Genomic DNA, 24,655 nt, shown 5'->3' with positions numbered 1-24,655 from the left:
TTCCACTAGAAGTGGTATCACTTCAATATAACTTTCTGAACCTGAGTATGTGATGATAAATGCAATTTTTGGTTAAGTATGTGTGACAGCAGCCATCTCCCTTGGCACTCTTGATTTACCAAGAGTAAAATGTGAGGTACAAAAACTCACCAGTTTCATATGCAAAATGATGTAATGTAATTAAAAATTAAATTATCTCCAGACTTTCTTTATTGTCAATTTGCTGAAAGATATCTCTTTTCTCTCTTTCCCTTTTTGCAGCTTGCTCCCCTTAGGGCTTAAAATTTAAGTGTTGCGACACTATGGAACAGACTTCTGCCTGAGCAGCCAGCTGAAACTGTAGCCATATCTGGCTATGATATATTTATCAAATCACTTTTGGAGATCTGAAACTCTAGAAGGTTTCTATGTTTCTGCCTGCAAAATCCTCTCCATTACTATGGAAGTATTTCATCCATAGAATTACTGTTTTTCATATTAATGAGTTATAAATGAAAGGTTAATTACTACTAATTGCATGAAAACCCACTGTCAGTGATTATAATCACAAACAATTAGATTGTAATATATTCATCTTTGTCTATCTTTAGCAAACTTAATGAAAAATTGTGGATCAAATTGTCAACTTCTAGTTGTTCTGCTCAGCACGGGCGCGTGAGCAGCACCTTGTCACCGTGATCCCCTCGCACGGAGGCGCAGGGGCTAGAAGAGAGGCAGGAAAAGATGAAACTGGAATATATTGCCTATATTGCAACCTACATAGAATATGTATATGTGCTATATGCAGCGTTCTATATTTAGTTCAAATATATACTTCTGCATACTTGTAGAACCTTACCCTGCAGTTCACTCACGCACATATTTATAGCTTCAAGGAATGAGGAATATTAGAAATGAGGAATCCCCCTGCTCTGAAGGAAATTAATGTTAATATTCTAAACAATTACTTTTGCTGGACTGGAACCATGCGTAAGTACTCTTAAATGAAAATTAATTATTACTTAAATTGAAAAAAAATGTTTTAACAGACAGAAATGATTAATGTCTAATATCTGATAATGATCACAAAGAGGAAATATTTTCTTCTGCTCTATTGCATGTAATATTAAAACCTGTTTTCTCTTTCTTCTTCATTTTGGATATGTTTTATATGTAAGCAACCCATAGCCAGAATAAGAAGCTAAAAAGATATGTGACAGTTTAGTATAAATTAAGAATCATTTAAAACTGTGCAGAAATGCATATTCACTGGCAACATCAATGAAATATGTTGTCGATGAAACTGCTTTGCTGAAACAAAATTATTATGCTTCACATTACCAGCAAGATGTTGAGGCATGAATCTGATCTAGTAGCTGCTAGCTAAGAATTCTTACCTTCTGAATGAAAACAAAAAATATTCTTGCTAAATTTAAACAGTTTTACTAAGAAGAAACAACTTCCCGCATGAATCTATGTACATTGATAGGCAGGAGAAATTTGCCAGAAGTTCTGCTGTCTTCTGTAACAGGCTTTCTCTTGCAAGAGTAAGAGCTCAGGAATCTGTATTTTTTATCAGATTAGTCCCACAAAAAAAAAAATAGCATTATAGTCCTATAATTTCAATCAATAGAGATAGTCTTGATCATTTTAAATTATTAATTTTATACAGATACATTTTTCATTTGTTATCTTGTCATGGCATTTTGAGTTAATAGCCATTATCACTGGTTATTTTGAATTCCAGAACTAGAAGCTAAATGAAAGCTGGTGGCTCCATTCTGTAGGAAGCGGGTTTTTTAGAAGTGAGACTGTACTTTTAAAGTAACTGCTTTTTTTTCAGTTTGATTCATTTTCAGCTGGACTGGTTCTCCAGGCTGGCTGCATAACCATCCAAATGCTAGGGCCAGAAAAACAGTGGAAACGGGAGTGGAACAGGGAGAGCCAGACTCCCCTGTCAACTACCATGTCAGGATTCTTGCTGAAATCAAAGCCAGATTGCAGATTTGCTCAGTGTTTCCTCAGTAGAGGATGCAAATATTGGACATCATTAAAAACTGAATCCAAAACACTTAATTTTAACTCCTGCAAGACTGCCAAAATGTGGACTTTCTCAGATTTTTTCATTTGTTTTGTTTTGGGGGCATTGTGTTTGTTTTTCTGAAATATGACACAACTCTACACATATCAATCTGACCTCACACGTCCCATGTCTTCAAGAGCCAGCAAAAAAAAAAAAAAAAAAAAAAAAACTAACAAGCACATTTTAGCAAGTGGACAGAGTTACTATAGATTCTGCCTGCATATATGCAAACATAATAACATTGAAAATCACTACAGATCATGCTTTGGCAAAACTGTGATAAATACACCATTTTTAAAACAAGAATTGCACATAAATTAGTATACATGAAAATGAATCAGTATTTCTTTTTCTGCTTTTATTTCCCTCTTTCCATGCATCTATAGGTGTGAAACTCTATTCAGGCCAAGCTATTTGATCATGCATGCACATATATACGTTGCACATTTATTAATTTATTTTTATTTATTTAAATTTGTTTTTAACTAATTTCGTCTCTATATATTTACGTATAAACACATAAATATGTAAAGCTGCCTATTCCCAGCGCCGGGACACGGCAGACCCGAGCCCGCCCTGTGCCCGCGCCCCCCTCAACTCCCCGCCGGCCTTTCCCGCCCTTTCCTCCCCGCCCTCGGAGACGCTCCGGGCAGCGGCTTCGACTCCTTCACGGCGCATGCGCGCGCCGCAGACGCCTGCGCACTAGCGGGGAAGGCGGGGCGCCAGGTGCGTTGTGCGCATGCGCAGGAGCGGGCGCGGGAGCTGGCGCGTGGAGAGCCCGGGTGGGTGCCGGGGGCCGCGAGGAGCCGCGCTGGGGGGAGCGGAGTCGGTTCGGATCGGCCCGGTTCGGGCCGGGCCGGGCCGGGCGTGTGCGGGGCTGCCCACCCGCGGGGCGAGTGGGTATCTCTGACGAGCAGCGTTGCTGCTTGGCGTGGGGGAGGCGTCCCGAGACGAGCCCAGGTGTCTCGAGGGGCCTGCGGGTGATTTCAGGGTCCAGAGTTACGCTCTGGAGAGGTCAGCGAGCGAGACAAGGGTCCCCTTATCCGCCACCATCCACGCACCTGCTCCAGCCGCTCCCGAAGTGCCCCCTCTGCCACCGTGGTCTCCCACTTCGGGGGTTTACTGTCTGCCTTGTCTGGTTTTCAGGTCGCTTCAGCCTTGTATGTTGTCAGTATTTAGCTGTAGGGCTTGTTCTGTTTGATATGATGCACAAGATTACAAATATGTGTGATTTGAATTGCCGTTACTTGTGGTTTTAACAGTATCCATTTTCCTCTTATGAATTCCACTTGTTTTTGTATTAATGATTACACAACCCCAATTTTTACTTCAGAAAGCACTCAAAGAAAAGTGTAAAAATAGAAGAAAAAAAGTATTTTCCCAGAGGTATGTATGGAAATATTTAATAGAGAGTTGGCCCAGAACAAGTTCTGGGGGGTTGATTTATGAGCCTCCTTGTTTGGGAGCTCCCTTATCAGTGCAAACCAGTACTGCTCGCTTCTTCACAAAGTTCCATGTTTTTCCTACTATCTCCGATCTCCTTTTGCTTAATTGATCATTTCTTATGTGGTATTCAGCTACATTTGGTTGTAAATGCGTGTGTTTACAGCCTGATAACTTGCAGACGTACCTGTCTTCTGACATACTTCATTGAACAACCCAAACTTTCATATTTTCACTAGTATGGAAATGTCTATATAATTATTTGTAAAGTCTAATTTGATGAAGCCTCTAAATCTAGCATATTTTTATGATCACCTTCAGCTAGAATGTCAGGTTAGGTTTTTTGTCAGTTCTTTGTTTTCTTCCTTTATGTATATGCTAGTAAATGGTAATTAAAACATTTTATTTTCCAGATTGTTTTGTTAGTTTTATTTTGTTCCTGCACCTCAAAAGTGACATGCGTGTTTAGGGGACTAACTACAGGAGCGTCAGTCAAAATGCCCAATCTGGAACATCCAGCATATCCAGCAGCCACGCTGCTTCGCTTGGAAAGCTTGGTGCCTTGTCGTGAATCCCAAGTGTCTATGTTGCTCTCAATATTTGGAGAGGTAGTGCTTTCTTTATTGTATATTTTAGTAGAACACAGACTTTGTTTTTTTAGAGAGGAGAACAGAAACTGAGAAGTTTGAAGAGGTCGTTATGATTGTATTGTGTCTGCCTCTAATATTGGTGTTTGCCCAGAGGATTTTGTCAAGTTCAAAGGTTGAAAGCTCTTTCACAGCTGGAAGGTACCAGGCAGCCTTACAGCTGCTTGTGCCCTGCTGGCTCTGAAGTGCTGTTTCCTCATGATTTTGCCCTGTCTTTGACAATAATTCTTAGCAGCTTAATGGTAGTACCAGGCAGTAAGTCTGTCTTTCTCCTACCTAAAAAAGTTGGAGTATTTTTTTTTTTTTTGATGGCAGTGTAGAAATTGTGGTTTACTTGTCAATTTAGTATCTGCGTGTCCAGTTGTAAGCACATGATTCTCAGTAGTTCAGTTGCTGGCCATAAGTTGTTTCTTTGAAATAGCTGAGTAGTTAATTGATTCTGTTACTACTTGGCAAAGCTACAGTAAAAAAGTGGTGGAGGTTTTTATTGCAACTACTCAAAAGCAGTTGATGCATTCATGTAGTTCAATTAGCAAAATAGAAATTTATGTCTTTTTCTGGCTACGTAGTAATTATTATGTAAAACTTAAATACGGTAATTTGATGTATTGGTTGCAAACATAGTTGTAGTAAGCCTTCTTTAAAAAAATAAAATGCAGATACTTATATTCCTGTTAAATATATAGGACAGGGAATCGTATTTCTCACCAGAGAGTGCTCTCATCGTAGATGAATTGAGTATCACTGTTCTTCAAAAGTAATGTTTGCCCCACTTATTTTTACACTATTTTTTAAGTCAGTGTTCAAGACTTCTAGACATAAGAAGTGACACAGAAGTAAATGCACATTCAGAATGAAATTAAGGGGATAATGTAGCAAATTATTCAACCTGATCTTCTAATTTTAAGGTCCTTTTGTTGTAAAATTGGCATAAAATATACAGTATCAGTACCATTAACAGATAGAGGTCTTATATAAACTATTGTCTTATTGGCAAAGAGCAAACTTTTTTTCCCTCTCTTTCTACCAAATCATTTAATTATATTTTACTTGATGCTAATGGAAAGGAAAGCAGTTTGTAGCATTTGCAGAGATTAGGGTGATTTAAAGCAACAAGCTTGTCCTTGCTAGGGTAAGGTATTGTTTCAGTTAGTTAATTGTTTTGAATAAAAAGCACGGTTTTTCTTTCTCACACACTTTTTTTTTTCTTTTTTTTTCCTAAACATAAAAAACAATTTCATCCTGTTGTGGAAGTTTCACTAGTAGCTTTATGGAACGCTTGGTTCATTGGAGATGCTCTCCTTGCATTTTGACAATTACGGAGTCAAGGTGGTAGCTTTTATGTTGTGCCTTAATTGACATTTTATACTTAATGCCTCAGTGTAAAAGATAATGTTGCTTTTAGAGGAAAGCTTTATTGGCAAATCCTTTATCTGTTAAATAATAATAATAATAATAAAAAGGAGTAGTAGTAAAACAGCCACTATTTTGTATTATTTTTGTAGCGTCAACAGTTTACATTTCCATCCATTTTTATCTATGGACATACATCTAGTGGGAAGACGTATGTGATGCAAACTCTTCTGAACACATTACAGGTAAGAATGTTCACATGGGGTAGTGAATTTAACATTTATTTGGAAGCAATATGTAATAAAATATAATGTCTAAACTGGCTTTTCCTTTTAAAAAAGTGATTTGTTTGTTTCCCCTTTATTTCTGCCATTTTGTTTTAAAATCTGTTCCATTTGCTGTCTGCTGGACACATCAGACTTTATTCTCGTTAGTACACTTAGGGTGGTATGAGATAATATACAATAAAATTCAAATAAAATTAAATAAAATAATAAAAAGCTGAAAAGCTGCCAGCTTTGGTTCTGCTCTCTGAGGAGGAGTGATCCTGAAAAAGCTGTCAGCGGCAAGTATTTTATTGATAATTCTAATTTGATTTTTTGGTACAATTTTTGAATCTTTTAATTCTCCTTTGAATTTACTCTGTATATAAAAAATACCCATGTAAGTTTTGCACATGTAATTGTTGTGATGTCTAGAAGTGCCAGTATTGTTCAGGGAACTCATTTTGCAACGTTCTTTGAAGAATAAGAGACATTCAACCTACCAATCTGTTCTTAGCCTGATGAATGGTAGTAGCCAAGTGCAGGAGAAGTTATGAAAGAAGGTGAGATGACTTTGCAATAGTGCAATTTTGTTTGTATTTGTTCTGTGTTAACAAGCTGAATTATATTACATTAGATGTGTATGATTTATTTAAATGCTAATTTAGAAGTGTGCACTCTAGGTTAAATATTAAAAGCAAACAAACATACAATTTGACATGTTTGCTCAAATTTAAAGAAAATTGAGTTTATGCAATGGTGAAAATCACTGGCTGAATACCAGACAACTGTGATTCTTATTGATACTGCTAGTGTCTTTATTTCTGCATATTTGGCTAGTTCCATTCAGCTCCCTTGTAAAAGCAGATGGGAATCCTTCTTGCTTTGAAGAAAGAAAAAATTCAGGAAGTCTTGAAAATCTTGAAGTAACCTTGCCTAGAAACAGCTGATGCAATTCCAAAGCAATACATGATATTTATTTTACTTAATAAATCATTTCTCAATGGCAAAATACTGATAAATCTTTTATGTATTATATTTTCAGAATCTTTGGTAGTAAGGGTTCTGTATGTTTTAAGTCTACATCCTCAAGTACAGCTTGATGTTGAAAACAAGTTTGAAAGTGAGGAGACAGACTGCCACAGACTATTCTAACTATTTTTATTTCATTAAAAAACAAACGGTTTTGAACTATTGAATGTCTTGAATAAATTTGTAGGTAGTATTATAGTTACATGGTACCAGAAAGTGAGTATATCACTTTCTAGCCCTTTCTTGCCTCCTTTGTGGCCTGTTTTTTTTTTTTTTTTTTCTCTCTCCAGTTAGTAAGTGCATATGTTGTTATTAGTTTTACCCTTTGTTTGAATATTTCATGAAGCAGGGTTTAAATTCCTCCGAAGCTGAAGAGTGTCATAAAATTTGGATCCAAACGCATCAGTGCCTATGCTTTTGATAGCAAAATGCTTTAAGGACCTAAATGCCTGGCCTCATGCCTAAACCACAGCAGTGAAATCTGCAAGTTCAGATATATTCTGATAGTCCTGATGCTTTAGGCTTTTGGGGGGCTTATTGCATGTTTGTGGGACAGGATTTTATGGAAAACATGGTGATCATGTCCTTTCCATTAAAAAATCTGTGGAAGGAGAAAGGTGGGATGGTCACATGGCTTTTCATGCACCAGTCCATTGTGCACCCAGTTATAAAACATCCAAACAGGCATTCAAGCCCCAGAAAGGAATAGGATCTAAGCAGCATTTTTTTTCTTCAGAACTTTTTATTGCCAGCCAAGTACAAGTGTCTCCTACCTAATGGGCTGAGGAATCCGCTTTTAAGCGTATGCCATATATTGCATTTTAAGTACCTGAAGTTTGATTTTGCAAATAATATAGGTGTATAATAGTGATCAAAGCTTTCCAGAGGTTTTAATGTTTAGTATCAAAAAGAACATATGCCTTACCAAAGGGTTAAGCAAATAAGCTATTTTTAAATATAATTGCTGGAAAATTAAAAAAAAATACTTTTTTTTTCTCCTGTATGAAGGTTTGGATACTTGTACTATTTTGTTGTCCTTGGTGTTTTCAATTTATAGGGCAAAGAACTTAAGCTTTTAGTTGCAGTGCTAGTCTACTTACTAGTGGAAGTTTGAGAAGTCCTTGTTATACAGGTAGTGGAATACAGTGTATTTGGAATGTATAATGGAATATAATGTAATTTTTAATGGATTGTATTCGGAAACTTCAATGTGTTGTGATTGTCTAGATTTACTTTGATCAAGATGTTCTTGTTTTTTTTTTCATTGTACTGCACTGAGGAATTTTTAATCAAAAAATACACTTCATGTTTCATATTAGGTTTTATCAGATCTGTTCTTTTGAGCTTTGTGTTATGTAATATTTTGACTAGATACATAAGTAATCAGTCTCTTGGCTGATTCAGTTTATATTCTGCTGGTGGGATGTGGCTTTCTTTCAGTGTATCATGTGGAAGCAAAACCTTAGCTTTTGATTTTGGACTATATATGTACTGAAAGAGCCAAATTAGGTTGTATCTTGTTTCTTGTCTTGTTCTTGTTTCTCTTCAGCTTCCTCATGTGTTTGTGAACTGTGTGGAACACTTTACTTCAAGACTTCTTTTAGAAGAAATTCTCATCCAGTTGCAGAACTGCTCTTCTGAGTCAACACCAGCTTCTCGTGTGCTTTGTGATACTTTCAATGACTTTGTGCGTCTCTTTAAACAAGCTGTTACTAGTCAAGATCTTCAGGATCAAACAGTATACATTGTAAGTAATTTAATTTTTGTGTTCCAGTTTCATTCTGTTTAAGAGAGTGTATTATCAATAATTTATGTGTGAAATTATGCATAATCTATCAGTTTTCATAAAATATCTCCTTGGGCTTTATGCACAACCAGTTCATGCTAATTAGAGCCTTTCATTTGGTTTACTTGGTTTAGATGTAGTTCTGTATTCTTCTGTTCTGTTTATATTCTTATATGCAAATACTAGACAACTGCTATAACTGCCATAAATGATACTGAATATACATCAATGATAATATTATAAATTTTTAAACCCAGAGAAGCCTCTGTTTGTTTGACAATTAGGTGGCAAATCATGCTATTCTGCTTCTTTGCAAAGAAGATTTAAAGAAAAAAAAAAGGAGGGGAAGAAGGGAGAAAGTTAAGCGTGTAGCAGACAGGTGACAAGAATAGATTGAGTAGAATAGATACAAGTTGGAAGTCATGTCGAGGAAGCAAAACGCATGATTTCTAGTCCTGCTCAAGTCTTACGTCTTCAACTACACTTGTAGCCTCAGCAACAAGAACTGAGGTTTTTGAGCAGAGAGAGGAAGAAAGGAGAGCAATGACAAAAATTGATTTGTTGACATACTAAACTGAAAGAAACAGGCTGTCCACAGAAAACATACCCAAATTCAGAACAAAAGAGTGATTGAATCAGTGTAGTGCTAAGATAATAATATATTTTCTTCTGTTACAATACGTCAGGGAATCGAAATTTGCAAGCAATAGTAACAGCTTTTGTTGCACCACAGATAAAGATAGAAACAAATTACAGATACACAAGATATTTGAAAAAATAACTCTTCAAAGCTTTCTTTTTTTTCTAGCTCTATCACTTGATTGAATAAGATCTGCTATTTTTTCTCTAAAACTTGACCTCCATAGTAACAGTGATATGCAATGATATATGCAGCAGGGATATATCTGAAAGTGAACCAACAAAATATGCAGACTGAATAATCCATTAAGAATGAAGGATTTGTTAAGAGACCAATTTTTTTTTCTTTGGCTAAAATTGAAAGTGATTCAAGATGAAAGGCTTAATGATGCTGAGTATTCACTTACTGTATTTATCACAGGAATTGAGCATATTGATTTGCTTTTTTTGTAGTCAAACAAGAAGTTCAGAATTTATTTTGAAAATTCTTTGTTCTGTTTCAGTGGTTATAGTTGCATGTTTTTTACATTCATTTAAAATACTGAGTAAAGTAACTTCATATTATTAATGGAAACAGTAGTAATCTCGTAATTTTTTATAGTTTATAAAGTTAATAAATCTGGTTTACTCTTTAAAAGTTAAATAAGGAAAAAAGCAATGATACAGCATATGAGAAATTATTCATAGATGATTCATTTTCATTTATGATCATGAAAATGATACTGTATCTTTCAACAATGTCACAAGAATGGTGTTTGTCATTATAAGTGTAGCGAATTTCACAAAATTCGTTATTAAATGAGGTTTTATATTTAGATTAATATCTGAATTAAAAATAAATGCTTTAGATGAGAAAAGAATGCTTCATGTTACACTAAAAATACCATCATTCAGAAAACTAGAAAGCTCTTGAACACTAAATACAGAAAGTAAGGCATGAAATACCTTGAAAGGTTCAACTGTATTAGGTAAATAGTTGCTAAATCAGAAGAACAAAGTATTTAATTAGTATTTCACTTTTTTTCTGCATGGGAACAGACATGAACAGGGGAAATCAATTTATGTGTATTAACCTGTGTCATCTGGATTTATAACAGAGTGATGTAAATTGAGACTGATGGACAAACTGCATGCTGGTAACATAAACTGGCCAAGTTAATTTATTCTATTTCATTTTGGTATCAAATAATATAATATTTCAGCCCAACTAATTCAGAGTAAATAAAGATAAATGTTTGCTCTCAAGCAAAGCATTCTGAATGTTTCTCTTAACCAAGCTTTGGTCCTGAAAGCTTCTGATTACCAGATTTTTTTAATTCTAACTATGTGAAAAGCTGGAGCAGATGCGACTTGGGTTCCTTCTTATGTTTGGACTACTGAGCGCTTTACCCAAGTGTAAACATGCTCTTTTTAATGCAATTAGCAGTTCAGTTGTAGAATGTGAAGATTTTTATAACAACTAAAGCATAGCAAATCTTTAGTAAAACTAAAGAACGAAGCAAGGGTGCATTTTTAGGCCATTGAATAGACTGTTTCTGCCAAGTGCTTGCAATCTTCAACAAAAGAGCATGCACTCATGTTTCCCACTTAACTGAGAAAAAAAATCTTCTTAAATCAAGAACATTATGTTCATTAATTAAATCTTACCGAGTCTAATAACCAGTATTTTATTAACAAAATATGGAAACCCTATTTGCAATCAGTTTTGGTTATAGCAATTCAGTAACTTTGTTGTCTTCATCTATGAAGTCAGTTATCATATGAATCAAACACAAATGTTTATATAAGATCATAGATGTTTTTCTGGGGTACTAAAGGAAGTTCCGAGACATATGAGCTCTGATTACAGACATACGGTTGCATTACGTTTCTTCCTGTACAATTTTGAAGTAGTCTTTTTATAAAATATTTGTTAGTTGTCCACATAATACTCTTTCTGAGCAGGGGCAGTAGAAATGATAGATGTCTTAATACTGCAGTATGGGGAGGAATTCTAAAATATAATCTCCTAAGGATCTGTAGCATTCCTTTCAACAGCAATAATCCTAAAGAAGTAATGAGTTTCAAAATTCAGTTTTATATTGGGGTAAATGAAACATGAAAAGCATATGTTTTTTATTGTCTTTTTTCAAAGATTTTAAGTCTTCTTAGAATAAGATTGTTTTTACTGGAAGGATAACCATTAGGATATGGTTTTTCTTTGTTTTATTTTTTTTTTCATGTAGACTCTAAAATTCTGCACACTATGGCAAGAAAAATTTATCCTAAAATAAATTTCAACTTTATGTATTCCAGATAACAGCTGGGAAAATAGAAGATATTAAGTGGCAACTCCTATTTATTTTTGAAAAAAAATTCACTGTGGAAAAAGGGGGCTCTCTTACAGTTCCCTTACTGTTCTAGCAGCTCAAAGTTCAAGCGCATATAAAGTTACAGATTAACACTGTCTATATAATTAGGTTTTTTGTTTATTTTTTATTTTTCTATTTTTTGCTTAAAGGTACTGGATAGAGCAGAGCAACTAAGGGAAATGGAGGCAAACATCCTGCCAGCATTTCTTAGGCTTCAGGAATTGGTAAGTATTTGAAAATGTGTGTTTCCTACATATTGAAAGTAAATTAGCATACTGCATCTGTCCAGCTAGGCATACTGATAATGAAAAGTAATTCTTTAAAGCAAAAAAAGGTTGTGGAGCATCTTTCCCCCCCACCCCTCCCCACCCCGCTACAGAATCAACTTTCAGGAGAATGGTCTAAACTAGAAAACAAAATAGAATTTGACCACTGGCAGATGATTCTAATACTATCTCAAATTTAAACACTACATTTAATGTTAATTTTGTTTTACAATGTCTGCTGTCCCCTATGTTCTTTGTGAATGTTTCAGATACATAGCTGTATTTTATAGAATATTTTTGATTTTAAGAGGGATATGAAATTCTTCTGCTCTTGATTAAAATTTTATAATCATTGCCTAAACTCCTCAAAGATAAGTCTCAGGAGGACTATAATCTATAATGAGAAGCTTCAACCGAGCTCCTCTTGGCTTGGCATCAAAAAAAAAAAAAAGAGAAAGAGAGATAAGCCTTTTCAGAGTCTGTCAGATGTTTGTGTGGGAGTCTATAGTCCATTTCTGAGTCAGCTGCTGATTCAGGGAGCTCGATCCAAATTCAGTGAGTTCAGCAGTGGTAGCATGAATTTGCAATTCAGAAGACATCTGTTTTCCTCCAATTTCTCCCATGTGAAACTTCAGAAATCCATGTGATGGCCTTCCTGGCCATCAGTGCATCACCAGCTCTTTGGTTGCTGCTGGGCCTGCAGCTCAGAATGTGCTTTATCAGGGCAGACAGTTTTTGCACTTGCATTGTGATTGCAATATAGTGCATTTCTGACTGGAGTAAAACACTATATTCTTTCCTCATTTTGAGTGTCATCTATGCTTTCCTCTGTGTGCTCAGGGGAAAGAACAAACGGTGTATTCTTTGAAAGCAGATTGAAAGCAAAACTGGGAGCTGGTGATACTTTGAAATATCTGAGCATCTAAAAAGAGGATATTACATTTGTTATCTTGTGTTATCTCAAGATTTCTGAAAGGTATTCTCTTGGATTTCTGGTGATGTTTGTTTCTCCATTGGTTTCACTAATTTCACCATTTATAGAATGCAGGCTGATTCACAGCTGTGTCTTTAATGCTGTCAAATGATGCAATTTCTGGTCGTTTTTAGCTGTTCTGCCCGTGTTCTGGAGGTTGGTACACCCAAACCAGTAACAACTTGTCTGACGGAGATCAAAGGCAGAAATCTTGGGATTAGGATTGCTGTTCAAGGACTAAAAGAGCATGGCCTAAGAATTACACATCCTAAAGCACCCTCAAGTTCAAAATTCCCTTCTAAATAAGTTAGTCTCTTTCTAAACTGCTGCGAGTCCAGACACATAAGATGTGGATTCTGGACTGAAGTGTTTTAAACTGTCATGCAGGTGAAGTTGCTTAGAAATGGAGGGTGTGGAAGCATCACTACTGCTTCACTTTTCACATGCTCAGAAGAGAAAATTTCGTTACTGGTAGAAGATTTTGTGGAAGTGATGGGTTCATCTATTAAAATGGGTCATAAGACACTTGACTCCTGTGAGGACTGTGGTAGGAGGTAGTTGGTTCATACTGGAAGATATATCAGGAGTTGAACTGAATGTACCTTAGTCATTTTCTCAGCTAAAATTTTAGGAAGCTTGGTATAGGATCACGATCAAAAAAAATCTCCAGAAAAAAATTTCTTTTGACAAAAAGAAATTGCATTAAAACAGAGTAAGTTAAGCAGTAAAGAATATGGGTGGTGGTATTTTGAGAAGAAGTGGCTAAGCTAGATACAAGACTTTTTTCCCCAAATTTCACAAAAAGAGGAGTATTCTCTGTTGAGGTGGTTCACACCTCATCTTTAGAAATATAATAATATATCAATCAGTAAAGTCATTAAGATTTCTGACATGTTCTGACTAGGAATTTAAACTATAGACTTCGCTATTTTCAGAACTCACAGAAACCGACGTTGGAGATATGTGATATGGAATGAGGGAAGAAGGGCAGTTTTCTAAAATCAACTGTTCCTACTCACTGAGAAGAAAATTTATCTGCTTTCTAGGTGGCACATTTACCTCGTGTAAATTCATGGCTGTTTGTTTTTATAGATCGCTGCAGTTGAAAAGTAACACCTTTTTTTTTTTTTCCTCTCTCCAACTCTTTCTTTTGAGTTCGTGTTACACATATTTTCTACCTTGAATTTTAAAATTTTGTATTTCTTTGGTATTTTGAAAACTGGCTCCATTGGGTTATTTTTTTTTTGTTACGAGCTGCTTAAATTCTTTTGAAATTTCTTTCTTGAAGAACATTTGAACACATCTTTTTATTTTAATGCTCATCTATTGAAGGGATTTTTTTTCATATGGAACATACGGAACAACATACTCTGGGCCAGTATGTTCTTGGTAATAACTTCTTAAAAATGAATATGCTGGTATGCACGAGCAAATAGCAAAACAGTTGGTAAAAACTGCACAATATTGTGCCTGTGGGTTTTTCCTGTTTGTTTTTACTTTTAAACCCAACTGGCTTCTAAAATAAAGTAGGACTTAGTGGTGTTTCAGAACACACTGACTTTTCTTTGCCTTTTTAAATCCTCCTGAGAGCTTTGCTGTAAACCTGGGTTTACAAAGCAAAAAATCTGGGTTACCAAAGCAAAATACTGTCTTAATTTTGGGTGCAAGGTTAGAAGCCACTGCTGTTGTCTAGTAGCAGAGCTTTATCGTCCCAAGCAGCTAAAATGACAGTGAAATGGCAAGAGATGCAGGGAAATTTCAGGTAATTATAAAAATTATAAGTGTATGAGCTTGATTAGACCAGCTGAAACCTTATTACTGTACTAACAATTTGTTTTAAACTCTAAATTTTATGGTTTTCTTGGGGTGGGGGAAAAAATTTCTTATTATTTTACCATTCCGGTTACCTAAGGTCACCTTTTCTCTCTTCCCCTTCTCCCTTTTTTTCCCTTCCTTGTAGACTGACAGAAATGTGACAGTTGTCTTACTCAGTGAAATAGTATGGGAGCTATTCCGCCCTAGTACTGGATGCTTTGAGCCATTGACCTTATATTTTCCAGATTACAGCATAGGTAAAAATAACTTTTTAAATCTTTTAGGAGGTTGAATAATGTTTAAACTTTGTTAAACGCAATTCAAATGCTTTCTCATTTTAACCTCTGTGCCTTTTACAGAACTGGATATGTACAGTAGCTGCTGGAACATAACTCTGTGTTCTTGCAAACTTTCCACTTGCCATAACATCCTAAAGTAACGTGTTGGTTCTTTTTAAAGGATTTGGGGGGTTTGTTTATTTTCAATGAGGATTATAGGTTTTATCGTGTTTTTTTTTTTTTTTTCTTTTAATTGTAGAACTTGATCAGTTTATTCAGTTAGCTATAAATAAGCAAAAATTAATTGTATCTAAACAGGGCACCTGCAGAAGATCCTGTCTAACAATCATCCTCCAGAATATTCTGCAGATTTCTATGCTGCATACATAAATATTCTGCTCGGTGTCTTCTACATGGTCTGCAGGGACCTCAAGGAACTTCAGCATCTGGTGAGAAATGTTCCTTTAGATTGTTTTGTTTTGTTTTTCTGTGTACAAAACTCTGAAGAACGTAGATTTGTTGTTGAATGTAAACACAGAGGATGTGTGTTGGATCCAAGCACGGTGCCCCTACAAATGCCCTGTGCCATACTAAGGGGTGCAGGTGTTCTGGAGCGCCGAGCGCGCTGGTGCAGTCGGAGGCAACAAGCGCCGTCCTGCCAACGTGTCACATTTGGTCCGCTCAGCCTGGGACTTCTCCTGGGGATTTTCTGAACTGAGCATCAGGCTTCCTGTTTTCACTTATTGGGATAAGGAGGTATGCTTGATAAAAGCTTAATGCCTGCTGATATTCTGCTGATAAATACAGTAGAGGTTTTGCTGCAGCTGGTTTCGAATAACAACTCCTTTACAAACTTGATTAATGATATTTTGTTTGCCATTCAGTCATAGAAAGTTACTGTTTACTCCTAAGCACTGTGTTTCTCTGTTTTTCAAATTCTTTTTTAGATGTAATTAGGTATTATGTGAATTTGTTCTTGGTGATACTGTCTTGCTAGCCTGGCCTTCTGTACTCCCTAAATAAATTTGTTGTAATCCTTTCCTGGGCTGTTCAGTGTAATCCCAGAACAGTCGCCCTCACCATGTGAAGGAACAACTTCCTTTAAGTGGTATCTGATAACCATTACACGTCCAAACTTTCTACTTTTCCTTGTGTTTCCTTGTTACTTTACCCAACGTTCTTTAAATTTAATGTAAGGTTTGGAACATTTTTTCTATATCATTTAATAGTGTATTTTCTCCCTTGACTTGCGACTTATAAAGGGCTTAAAGTGTTCAAGCTGCTACAAAGCAGATTTGTCAAATGGCTTCAAAGAAACATAGTATATTAATTTGATTCAAAGATTTAGAGAAGTGAGGACTCACAGAAACACTTCACGGTATTTCTGTTGGAATTAAGAATAAACTGGGCAAGACAAATGTTCCTGAAATTTGAGCATGCCTGAGGAAACAAAGCTACATAGAATATTTTCTGAAAAAGAAAAATAACCATATTTTACTTGGTAAATATAATACCAAACAAACTAATAAGAAAAAAATCTTAATTATTTTTACCTGATGTGACCTTTGCATATGAAAAGTTGCGTAACACTACCAATTATTACCTCATTAGATTAATGTTTAAATAAATGTACTTACTAGGTACCAGGAACTTTGTCTTGATGGAAGAACTTGCAGTAATGGTAGAAGTTTGAAGCAACTGTTGGCTTATGGCTAGTCCACTAAGCTAAAGGAATGATAAATTAATATTTAAATATGAAAAGTTTTGTTTTTGTTAGTACATTTTCTTCACCAAATCCAAGATAAGTATGGCAGGAAGGAGGACAGGATGATTTTGTTAGATGAGGATTCCATTAAATTAATATTTATTTCAGTTATGTGTCAACTTCATTGTTTTAAGCATTATGTACATGCACTTCTGTTTTGTGTATAGCATCTTTATCTCTTTCCCTTTCTACGAATGTTGTAATCAGACCTCTGTAGGTCTAATTAGCTTTTGAATCTATAAAAATGGTGGGACTGCCTCTTGCTCTCCTGATAGCTACAGCACAGAATTGCAGAATACTATTGCATTTCACATTTTTCTTTTTCTTGGGAATATTTGTATTGAGCTATGATTAAGTGGGAGAATTGATACTATTTGTGAATAACTGGTGTTGAACTTAAGTTTGATTTTTAATTCTTATCAGTAACAACATAAACCATGCAAATTAATTCACAGTGAGTGTTAGAACTTACACATAAAAGACCGACTCAAAAAGTAGGGTCTTTATATAATATTCAGGTCACTTCTAAGTTCTGTGCATTGGATATGCCCAAGACTTACTTTGGGTTGTGCGTTACACAATAGCATCAGACTGCTTATGTTGGCAATATTTCTGCTTTCTATTCGCCCAAGGACATTTTCCTTATTTCTGTTAATTTCTGAATCTTGCTGCTTTAAATAGATCTTAGGGGTTGAAGGTTTCTGTAGCGATGCTGCCGGTGCTGCCTCCACAGCGAGGGCTGTAGATCGAAGGAAGGGAAGGAAGTTCTTCCCTCAGCATTCGAACAAATTAGTACCAGTGAGACAGTCTGAATGTTCTGACTGCATTTCCAGCAGAAAAAATACAAAAATAAAAAGAACTACTCATGCCTAAACTTCAGTTTAACTTAGCTGTTAGCTGCACAAGCTTCATATTTAAGTGGGCTTGCTCAAATCTGATGAGAGAGAAATACTAAGTAGGGACACAGTCCTTGCAGACAGGTACTTGAATTGCTCTGCATATCAAAATAATTCTATCAGCTTTAGGCACACTAGTTTTGTGTTTGGGAAATACTAAAACATGAAAAGATTTGTAGAATTGGATCTAAATTCTTTTGGTCCATGAGAAACCTGTTCTGGATAAGGTAATGATAGACAAATACCAGTATCTGTAAACTCTGAATAGCCCTATAGTGCCTACTATATGTTATTGTACATGATAATATAATTTCAAAATATATTATAATAAAATTTGTATTTGGAAATTACTGCCTTAAGTGCTGTATACTAGCATGAAGGATTGTAAAGTGTGGTACTCTGGACAGAAGGAGAGTAAACTGTGAAGATTGTTACTTTACACTTCTATGTATTATTGAGCCTGTTGGTTTATTCATTTTCAGAGAAAAAGTCTGAATTAATTTGTAACCTCACCAAAAATCCCAGCTTTATCTGAGACAACAGCAGATTGTTTGAATGTAGAATTTGTTAGTAGTTTTCTTTTAATTATTATTATTTCTGTTTGTAGTTATCTTTGAATACACTGAACTGCTTCTGGATTGGAAAGTTTGGTTTGAAAACGGATGAAGGAAGTAAAAAAAAAAAAAAAAAAAAAAAAAAAAACTGAAATATTTATTCCATTTATGATGTTTAATTATTATGCTATTTAAAAAAAAAAGACAACCTTTGAATACAGCATCAAATTTTCCTGAGACCAAAGCCAAGTAATCTAATGATAGGTTACTGCTGTTTGATTTGCATTCACTGAAATGATGTGTTGTTTCACAGTGTAATGTTTGGAAGCAAAGCAATATAATTACTTACTGAAAAATAATTCATTGCTTTTACAAAAGGAAGATTTGTGCTATATGTTATTTTCTGTAGCTAGATCAAAGGCATAGCAGCTTCTTAATATCTTGTTCTTTTTACTTTCTGTAGGCAGCACTGAATTTTTCCAAGTACTGCGAACCTGTGGTCAGAGGAGAAGGTAAGTAATAGTCCTTAATTAGAGTGGTAAGTAATTGTCCTTAATTTGAGTGTAAGAGTGTTTCTGGACAGCAGCCCAGGGCTTTGTGCTGACCTCATTCCTGTGCTCACAACGGGAGAGCTTTGCCAGTTGCACCCAGCAGGCAGCATTTGCCCCAGTGCCGATCAATACCTTTGTTGATACTGTTTTATAGAAACAAGAAGGAAATACTGTGAAATCTGCTTTTCCTTTGTAAAACTTCCTCCTCATTCCTCTACCAGTGCCTCTGGGAATTGACAAACCAAGGTATTTTGCTGTTCAGGCTGAGAGAAGAAAACAAGGGCAGAGGTTTTGCTAAAATGTCTCCAAATAAAGGCAGAGGAACATCCTCGCGTGGTGGTGTTGCCTGCAAATGGGTGGTGGTGGTCACTGGAATGCGGCATTTCGGAGTCAGGGTGTTGAGCTGATTATTTGTTGCCTGTGCATGTTGAGATGTTGAAGATGGAGAATTGGTGTTCCATAAATTAAGCGTTTAACAGAATTGATTCTGACTTGGTGCAGCAAGCGAACGTGACACCCGCAAACTCTGGAAAAATATTGAACCTCATTTGAAGAAGGCAATGCAGACTGTTTATCTCCGGGAAATATCCAGGTAATCCTCCTCCCCCCTTTTATTTATTTATTTATTTAACTTTAGCAGGGTTCCTCCCTAAACATTTACTTAAAATCTCAAATAAGTTTCATGGGGACTGTTTCTTTTTAGCAAGACAATATCTTGTGCTCTTTAAACACATTACTTTGTTGCCATATAGTGGTACAAATAGAATTCCTTAGAAAGGAAATATTTGAGCAAAGCTCAATTCGAGGCCTATATTTTACTAAATAAGTAAATCAGCAGAAGGAGGTTGTCTTCAGTAAAGGTCATGCAGACAGATCAGCTTCGTCATGTGTGGAATCGTTAAGTGTGGGAATGCAGCTTCAAAATACATGGAGAAAACACACAACGCTGTTTGCTTTTGAATTACTAATGGGCTGAGTTTCTTATTAGTATAGTTTTAGATTCTTTGTTTACTTTTATCTTGCCAGGGTGTTAGGAAAAAAGATTGTGTTTTCTTTTTCTAAATGGTAATAAAGGACTCAGGCTTAATTTCTATTCTATTTTTAAGATTTGTGATTCTGATGTTACACCATGTAAGTAGAGACAGTCCATTAGCACTCAGTTTCTCTATCTTTATACAAACATGATAATTTCTTCCCCTTGAATGTCATTTAGCTATAGGATATTCTGGTAACTGAAGCTAGAAGTGTAGTAAAAGTCTTTGCTAAATTCCTTGGAAAAGGGGTTACCCTTTCAAAAAGACAATTGATTTCCCTCCCAGTGAGTTAGCCATCACTCTATAATGAAGTGTCTTTCTGTTTGCTTTAAACACATCTTTACAGTAAGTATTGATCATCATTACACAGTTTACTCAGGATCTTCGTAACTTTTTATATTCTGTAATTAACTACTCTAATTAGGGTGTTACATACAGTACATTATAAAACAACTTATGAGTTGTTTTCTTATATTATAAATTTGAGCTTTCTTCATAAAAATCTAAGAGTTGATCTACGTTTTAAATGCTTGAGGCATTAAAACAACTATATCAATTTTTCTGGCCACATAACTGTAATTACTCTGGGGGTTTCCTCAGTTATAAAGTGTGGCAACAGAACTTTTTTATCAGCTCTTCTGCTGCTGAAACTGAGCTGAAAATGAAATTTCTTCTCTACTTGTAAGCAAGATATTGGATAAAAACTTTGTTCATTGATAATTTGGCTGCTCAATCATTAAGCTATGTCAGTTCTCATTAGTCTTATGGGTCAGGGCTGATAAAAATATATTACATGAAAAGTAAGTCAGAGGGATTTAGCTGAGACTGTGCGTGAAGATCTCCATAAATCAGTAGTGCTTTAACAAAAAAGTTGACTTCTTCCTTCTCCAGCCCTGAATGTAATTTGAATAGGTGAAATAAAATGATGACATTTCTAACCATGTTGTTGGAAGCTTCAAAATGCACTATTTCCAGCTGTTTAGGGAAGCACCAAACTATTTGCAGTTTTTTTTCTGCCGAAAAAATGCTTATTTTCATGTCTCCAGAGGTGTACAGCAAAGAGGAAACATTTTGGTTTTTACTTAGACTTCAACATTTCATTATGACATAATTGTAACATTGTCAGATAAAAATTCAAAAACATTAGTGTTTTTTAATCTAATTCTGCATTGTTCTTGCAACTTGAAAGATTGAATACTTACTTACTGGGGAGGGTTGGGTGGAAAAGAATGCTATTTGATAATTTACTGGAATATTCAATATTGTATTATATTAATATTAGGATATACAAATAGAAGTATTTCCCTCAAATATGCTTAAGTCTCAAGAAAGTGTAGACTTTATGCACAATATAGCAAGACTTAAGATTTTTAATCATTTTAATAGCTGCATTGTACACTGTGCCATGAAGTTAAAATAGATGGATACTAACTGGGTAGTTGGCACTAAAAGAGAATTTTATCTAGGAATAGCATAGACATCACATAAATGCTTATGTTATCTGTCTTTCAGCTCGCAGTGGGAACGTTTACAGCAGGATGATGGAGATCCTGGGCAACTGAAAGGTATCAGCTAGAGCAAACTCTGCATGGACTTGTAATGTAAAATATGTACTTTAAAGATTGATTTGCTTGCTGTACTCTGATAATATGTGAATGAAATCTATACGAACTAGACTGCCTGTTAGCATTGAATTTCTGTCTAGGGAAAGTAGATTTTTTTGAGACTACTTTCTCCAAAGGACACTACTGTCTTTTCCCAGCATATTCGCTGGGAGTTGTCTCTTACAATGCAATGTGGGCAAAATCAGCTTTCCATAAAATTAGTATTCTCATGTGAGAATACTCAAGTGTGTATATATAAAATTCTCAAGGGTAAGGAATGTTGCCTGAATGTGGAGAAAGTAGTAATAAATCTGATCATAGAATGATTATGGTTAGAAAAGACCCTGAAGATTATCAATTCCAGCTGTAAACCCATCACCCCCATGCCTGCTAATCTGTGTCCCTAAGTGCCTCATCTACAGGGTTCTTGAGCACTGCTGGGGATGGTGACTCCACCACTTCCCTGGGCAGCCTGTTCCAGTGCTTCAGCACTCCTCCCATGTAGAAATTCTTCCTAATGTCTAACCTGAACCTCCCCCAGCACAACTTGAGGCCATTTCCTCTTGTCCTGTCCGCAGTTATTCTGAAGAGGAAATCGACCCCCGCCTCACTACAACCTCCTTTCAGGTAGACAAGGTCTCCCCAGAGCCTCCTCTTCTCCAGACTAAATAACCCCGGCTCCCTTGGCCGCTCCTCGGAAGGTCTCTGCTCCAGCCCCTTCCCCAGCTTCGCTGCCCTTCTCTGGACGCGCTCCAGCACCTCCATGTCCTCCTTGTAGCCAGGAGCCCAAAACTGAGCACAGCGCTCGAGGGGCGGCCTCACCAGCGCCGAGCGCAGGGGGACGGTCACTGCCCTGCTCCTGCTGGCCACACTGTTCCTGACACAGGCCAGGAGGCCCTCGGCCTTCCCAGGTGGCCACCTGGGCACCTGCTGGCTCGGGCTCAGCCGCTGCTGACCAGCTCCCCCAGAGCCTTTTCTGCCGCACAGCTCTGCAGCCACCTGCCCCAAGGAGGCAGCTTGCTGGCTTAGCACATTCCTAAACATGGGATGTGTGTCCTTGTTCCTTGGAATTGGCCAAATTGCAAGAATTCTCTTTCTGTGCCTTCCTTAAAGCAGAACAGCTTTGGGGATTTTACGCTCTGCAGAGGACTGTGCCTGTTAGCATTCATTTACACTGTAGGAAGGATTACTGAATCATAGCTCAGGTGTTAATCAGGTTTTAATTTGGGGGACACTTTTTCCATATTATCTACCATGATAAATAACTTCATTAGATTAAATAACCACCTTTTTAAAAACTGTCTGTTAAGATAATTGCAGTCATTGGAGTGTGCATCCTATATTTGCTTTATAATTGGTATTTCTTCTTCACTGTTGACCAAAGGAGTTTGATTCAAAGTGTTCTTATTAAATTCTCTCCCTCCCTACCCAGATGACCATGAAATACTTCTGTAGCTAAAAGCTACCAAAAGAGAGATTTTATTCAAAATATTTTTTCTAGTTTTTTTAGCTATATTCAGTAGGAAAAAATATGTTCTTACCATTTCATCATAATGTGCTTAAAAAGCCATTGCAATAAGGGTACTAATTGTAATTAAACCAATTGTTCTATGCATAATGCTAATATTGGCAGATCAAAAAATGGAGGAAAAGCCACAGGCATTTCTGTATTAAGATAAATTATCCATAGGTAAGTCTCTTTAATTTGGTATTGCATATTTGGTATTGCATTTTGTAATTAACATGCAGTACCAAACATCCTCTTGATTGTAAATGAAAGCCCAAACTGCAGGTTCTTTTGTGACTATCTGAAAGGAAATTATCAGTTACTGTCATCTAGGATGCTTCTTGTCATACTAAGGGCTCTGAGTCTAGTTTTAACTTTAAAATGTTTAACACCTTGATCTTTGTTTGCTGATGTTTGTGAATTAAAGCATGAAAGTGCTGCTACTTCACAGAACAAAAAATAATTCAAGTGAAAACTTGTCACAAAAGAGACCTTTTGGGGTTCTCCCTAGTTACACAACTGATGAAATAAGATGTCTTGTTCATCCTAATCTTGTGCATAAGTTGTGCAAAGGAAGCAACTGCAGTGATCAGAGTGGGTCAAATGTAAAAGGAAAACTATAACGTAAAAGTGAAAAGAGAAGGAAGGTACTCAGTAAACTGTGTTTCTTATATGCTTGTAAAATGGGACAATTTAATAATTACGGGCTATACATGTAGAAGATTAAATTGCCTGGATGCGATTAACATTTTGAAAATACTTCTGTAGGAAATAAGAGTCTTTAAAAACGGTGAGATGCTGAAGTGCTGCTCAGAAATCCTGCAGCAGTGGTGGTTCCTCCTCCTCTGTGGTTTGTGTGCTGAACTGTCTGGCACAGGCTAGAGCAGCCTGCAGGTCGGGTCTTGGAGAAGGGCTTTGCAATGGTATTTAAATACACCTCTTCACCTACTCTGTTTGACATCCAAATTACCTTAAATGAAAATGCTGCAAATATTACACATAGGGAGATCACAACTTAGTGATTTATGAATCTCTGATGATTAAATATAGCTTCTGAGAAAAATCCAGAAGGGATTTAGAGCACTAATTTTATTTTATTTGAAGAGTCGCAGCTACATATCATCATTCCTTGCCCCTGTACTGATTATACTTGTGTGGTAACAGGATTATAGTAAGTATGTGATTTACAGGGATACATCAGGAAAAACACATATAGACTAGAGAAAATGGAATTCAGGGAAGTCTAATTTTGAACTGGAGTGGATTTCAGGACTGATAAAATGCCTTTTTTTAATAGGACTTTCTGCACATGCACACGTGGAACTTCCTTACTACTCCAAATTCCTTCTAATAGCTGCCTACCTTGCCTCCTACAATCCTGTTAGGACAGACAAGAGGTTCTTTCTTAAGGTAATGGCTGTGGCTTTTGTTTCATTTTCTTTTTCTGGATTCCTACTGACTGCTTTTTCCAATTAAGAACTTTTAGCAGTTCATTTTGAAATCTGTAAGTAGCTCATTTGATTTGATTCTAAATTTGTCTGTGGATCACATAATATAATTGGTAATGATTAGTTATTCGTGTTTAATAAAACCTCCTTGCTCTTCAGGCCAAACCATGCATGCTATTGATAAAACAGAAGGATTGTCACTTGCATTTGTGAGTTGATACTGCTCTTTCCTGAAGATTTTAGTCAAGTGTCTGCAGCATCCTTAGATGTAAACCACATTTGAATTTTAGAGGAAGATGCAAAGCACAGCAGTTTATTTCACTGAGTTTACCTTTAACAAAATAAGATGACATAGCACTTTTATTATCTTATTTATACAGCTTTAAGC

General features: G+C 36.1%; 1 protein-coding gene across 2 annotated transcripts in view; it reads left to right on the top strand.

Annotated features, from left to right (window-relative positions):
- The first annotated feature begins 3,982 nt into the window (after positions 1–3,982).
- Positions 3,983–24,655, top strand: part of ORC5 (origin recognition complex subunit 5) — a 59,266-nt gene continuing 38,593 nt past the window's right edge. For both annotated transcript variants that reach the window (XM_010227995.2, XM_088533196.1), the window contains exons 1-10: positions 3,983–4,113; positions 5,658–5,750; positions 8,350–8,547; positions 11,726–11,800; positions 14,776–14,887; positions 15,227–15,357; positions 18,587–18,635; positions 19,176–19,266; positions 21,221–21,273; positions 24,117–24,229. In XM_010227995.2, coding sequence (XP_010226297.1) covers positions 4,003–4,113; positions 5,658–5,750; positions 8,350–8,547; positions 11,726–11,800; positions 14,776–14,887; positions 15,227–15,357; positions 18,587–18,635; positions 19,176–19,266; positions 21,221–21,273; positions 24,117–24,229 — 1,026 coding nt within the window. In that variant the 5' untranslated portion in view covers positions 3,983–4,002. The remainder of the gene's footprint in view (positions 4,114–5,657; positions 5,751–8,349; positions 8,548–11,725; positions 11,801–14,775; positions 14,888–15,226; positions 15,358–18,586; positions 18,636–19,175; positions 19,267–21,220; positions 21,274–24,116; positions 24,230–24,655) is intronic.

The sequence above is a fragment of the Tinamus guttatus genome, unplaced genomic scaffold (genome assembly GCF_059628265.1).
Source record: "Tinamus guttatus ecotype Peru unplaced genomic scaffold, ASM5962826v1 Tinamus_guttatus_pri_ptg000489l, whole genome shotgun sequence".
In the NCBI taxonomy this organism is placed as follows: domain Eukaryota; kingdom Metazoa; phylum Chordata; class Aves; order Tinamiformes; family Tinamidae; genus Tinamus; species Tinamus guttatus.
Note: the sequence above shows the minus strand (reverse complement) of the source record. Positions and strands in the feature narration are given on the sequence as shown.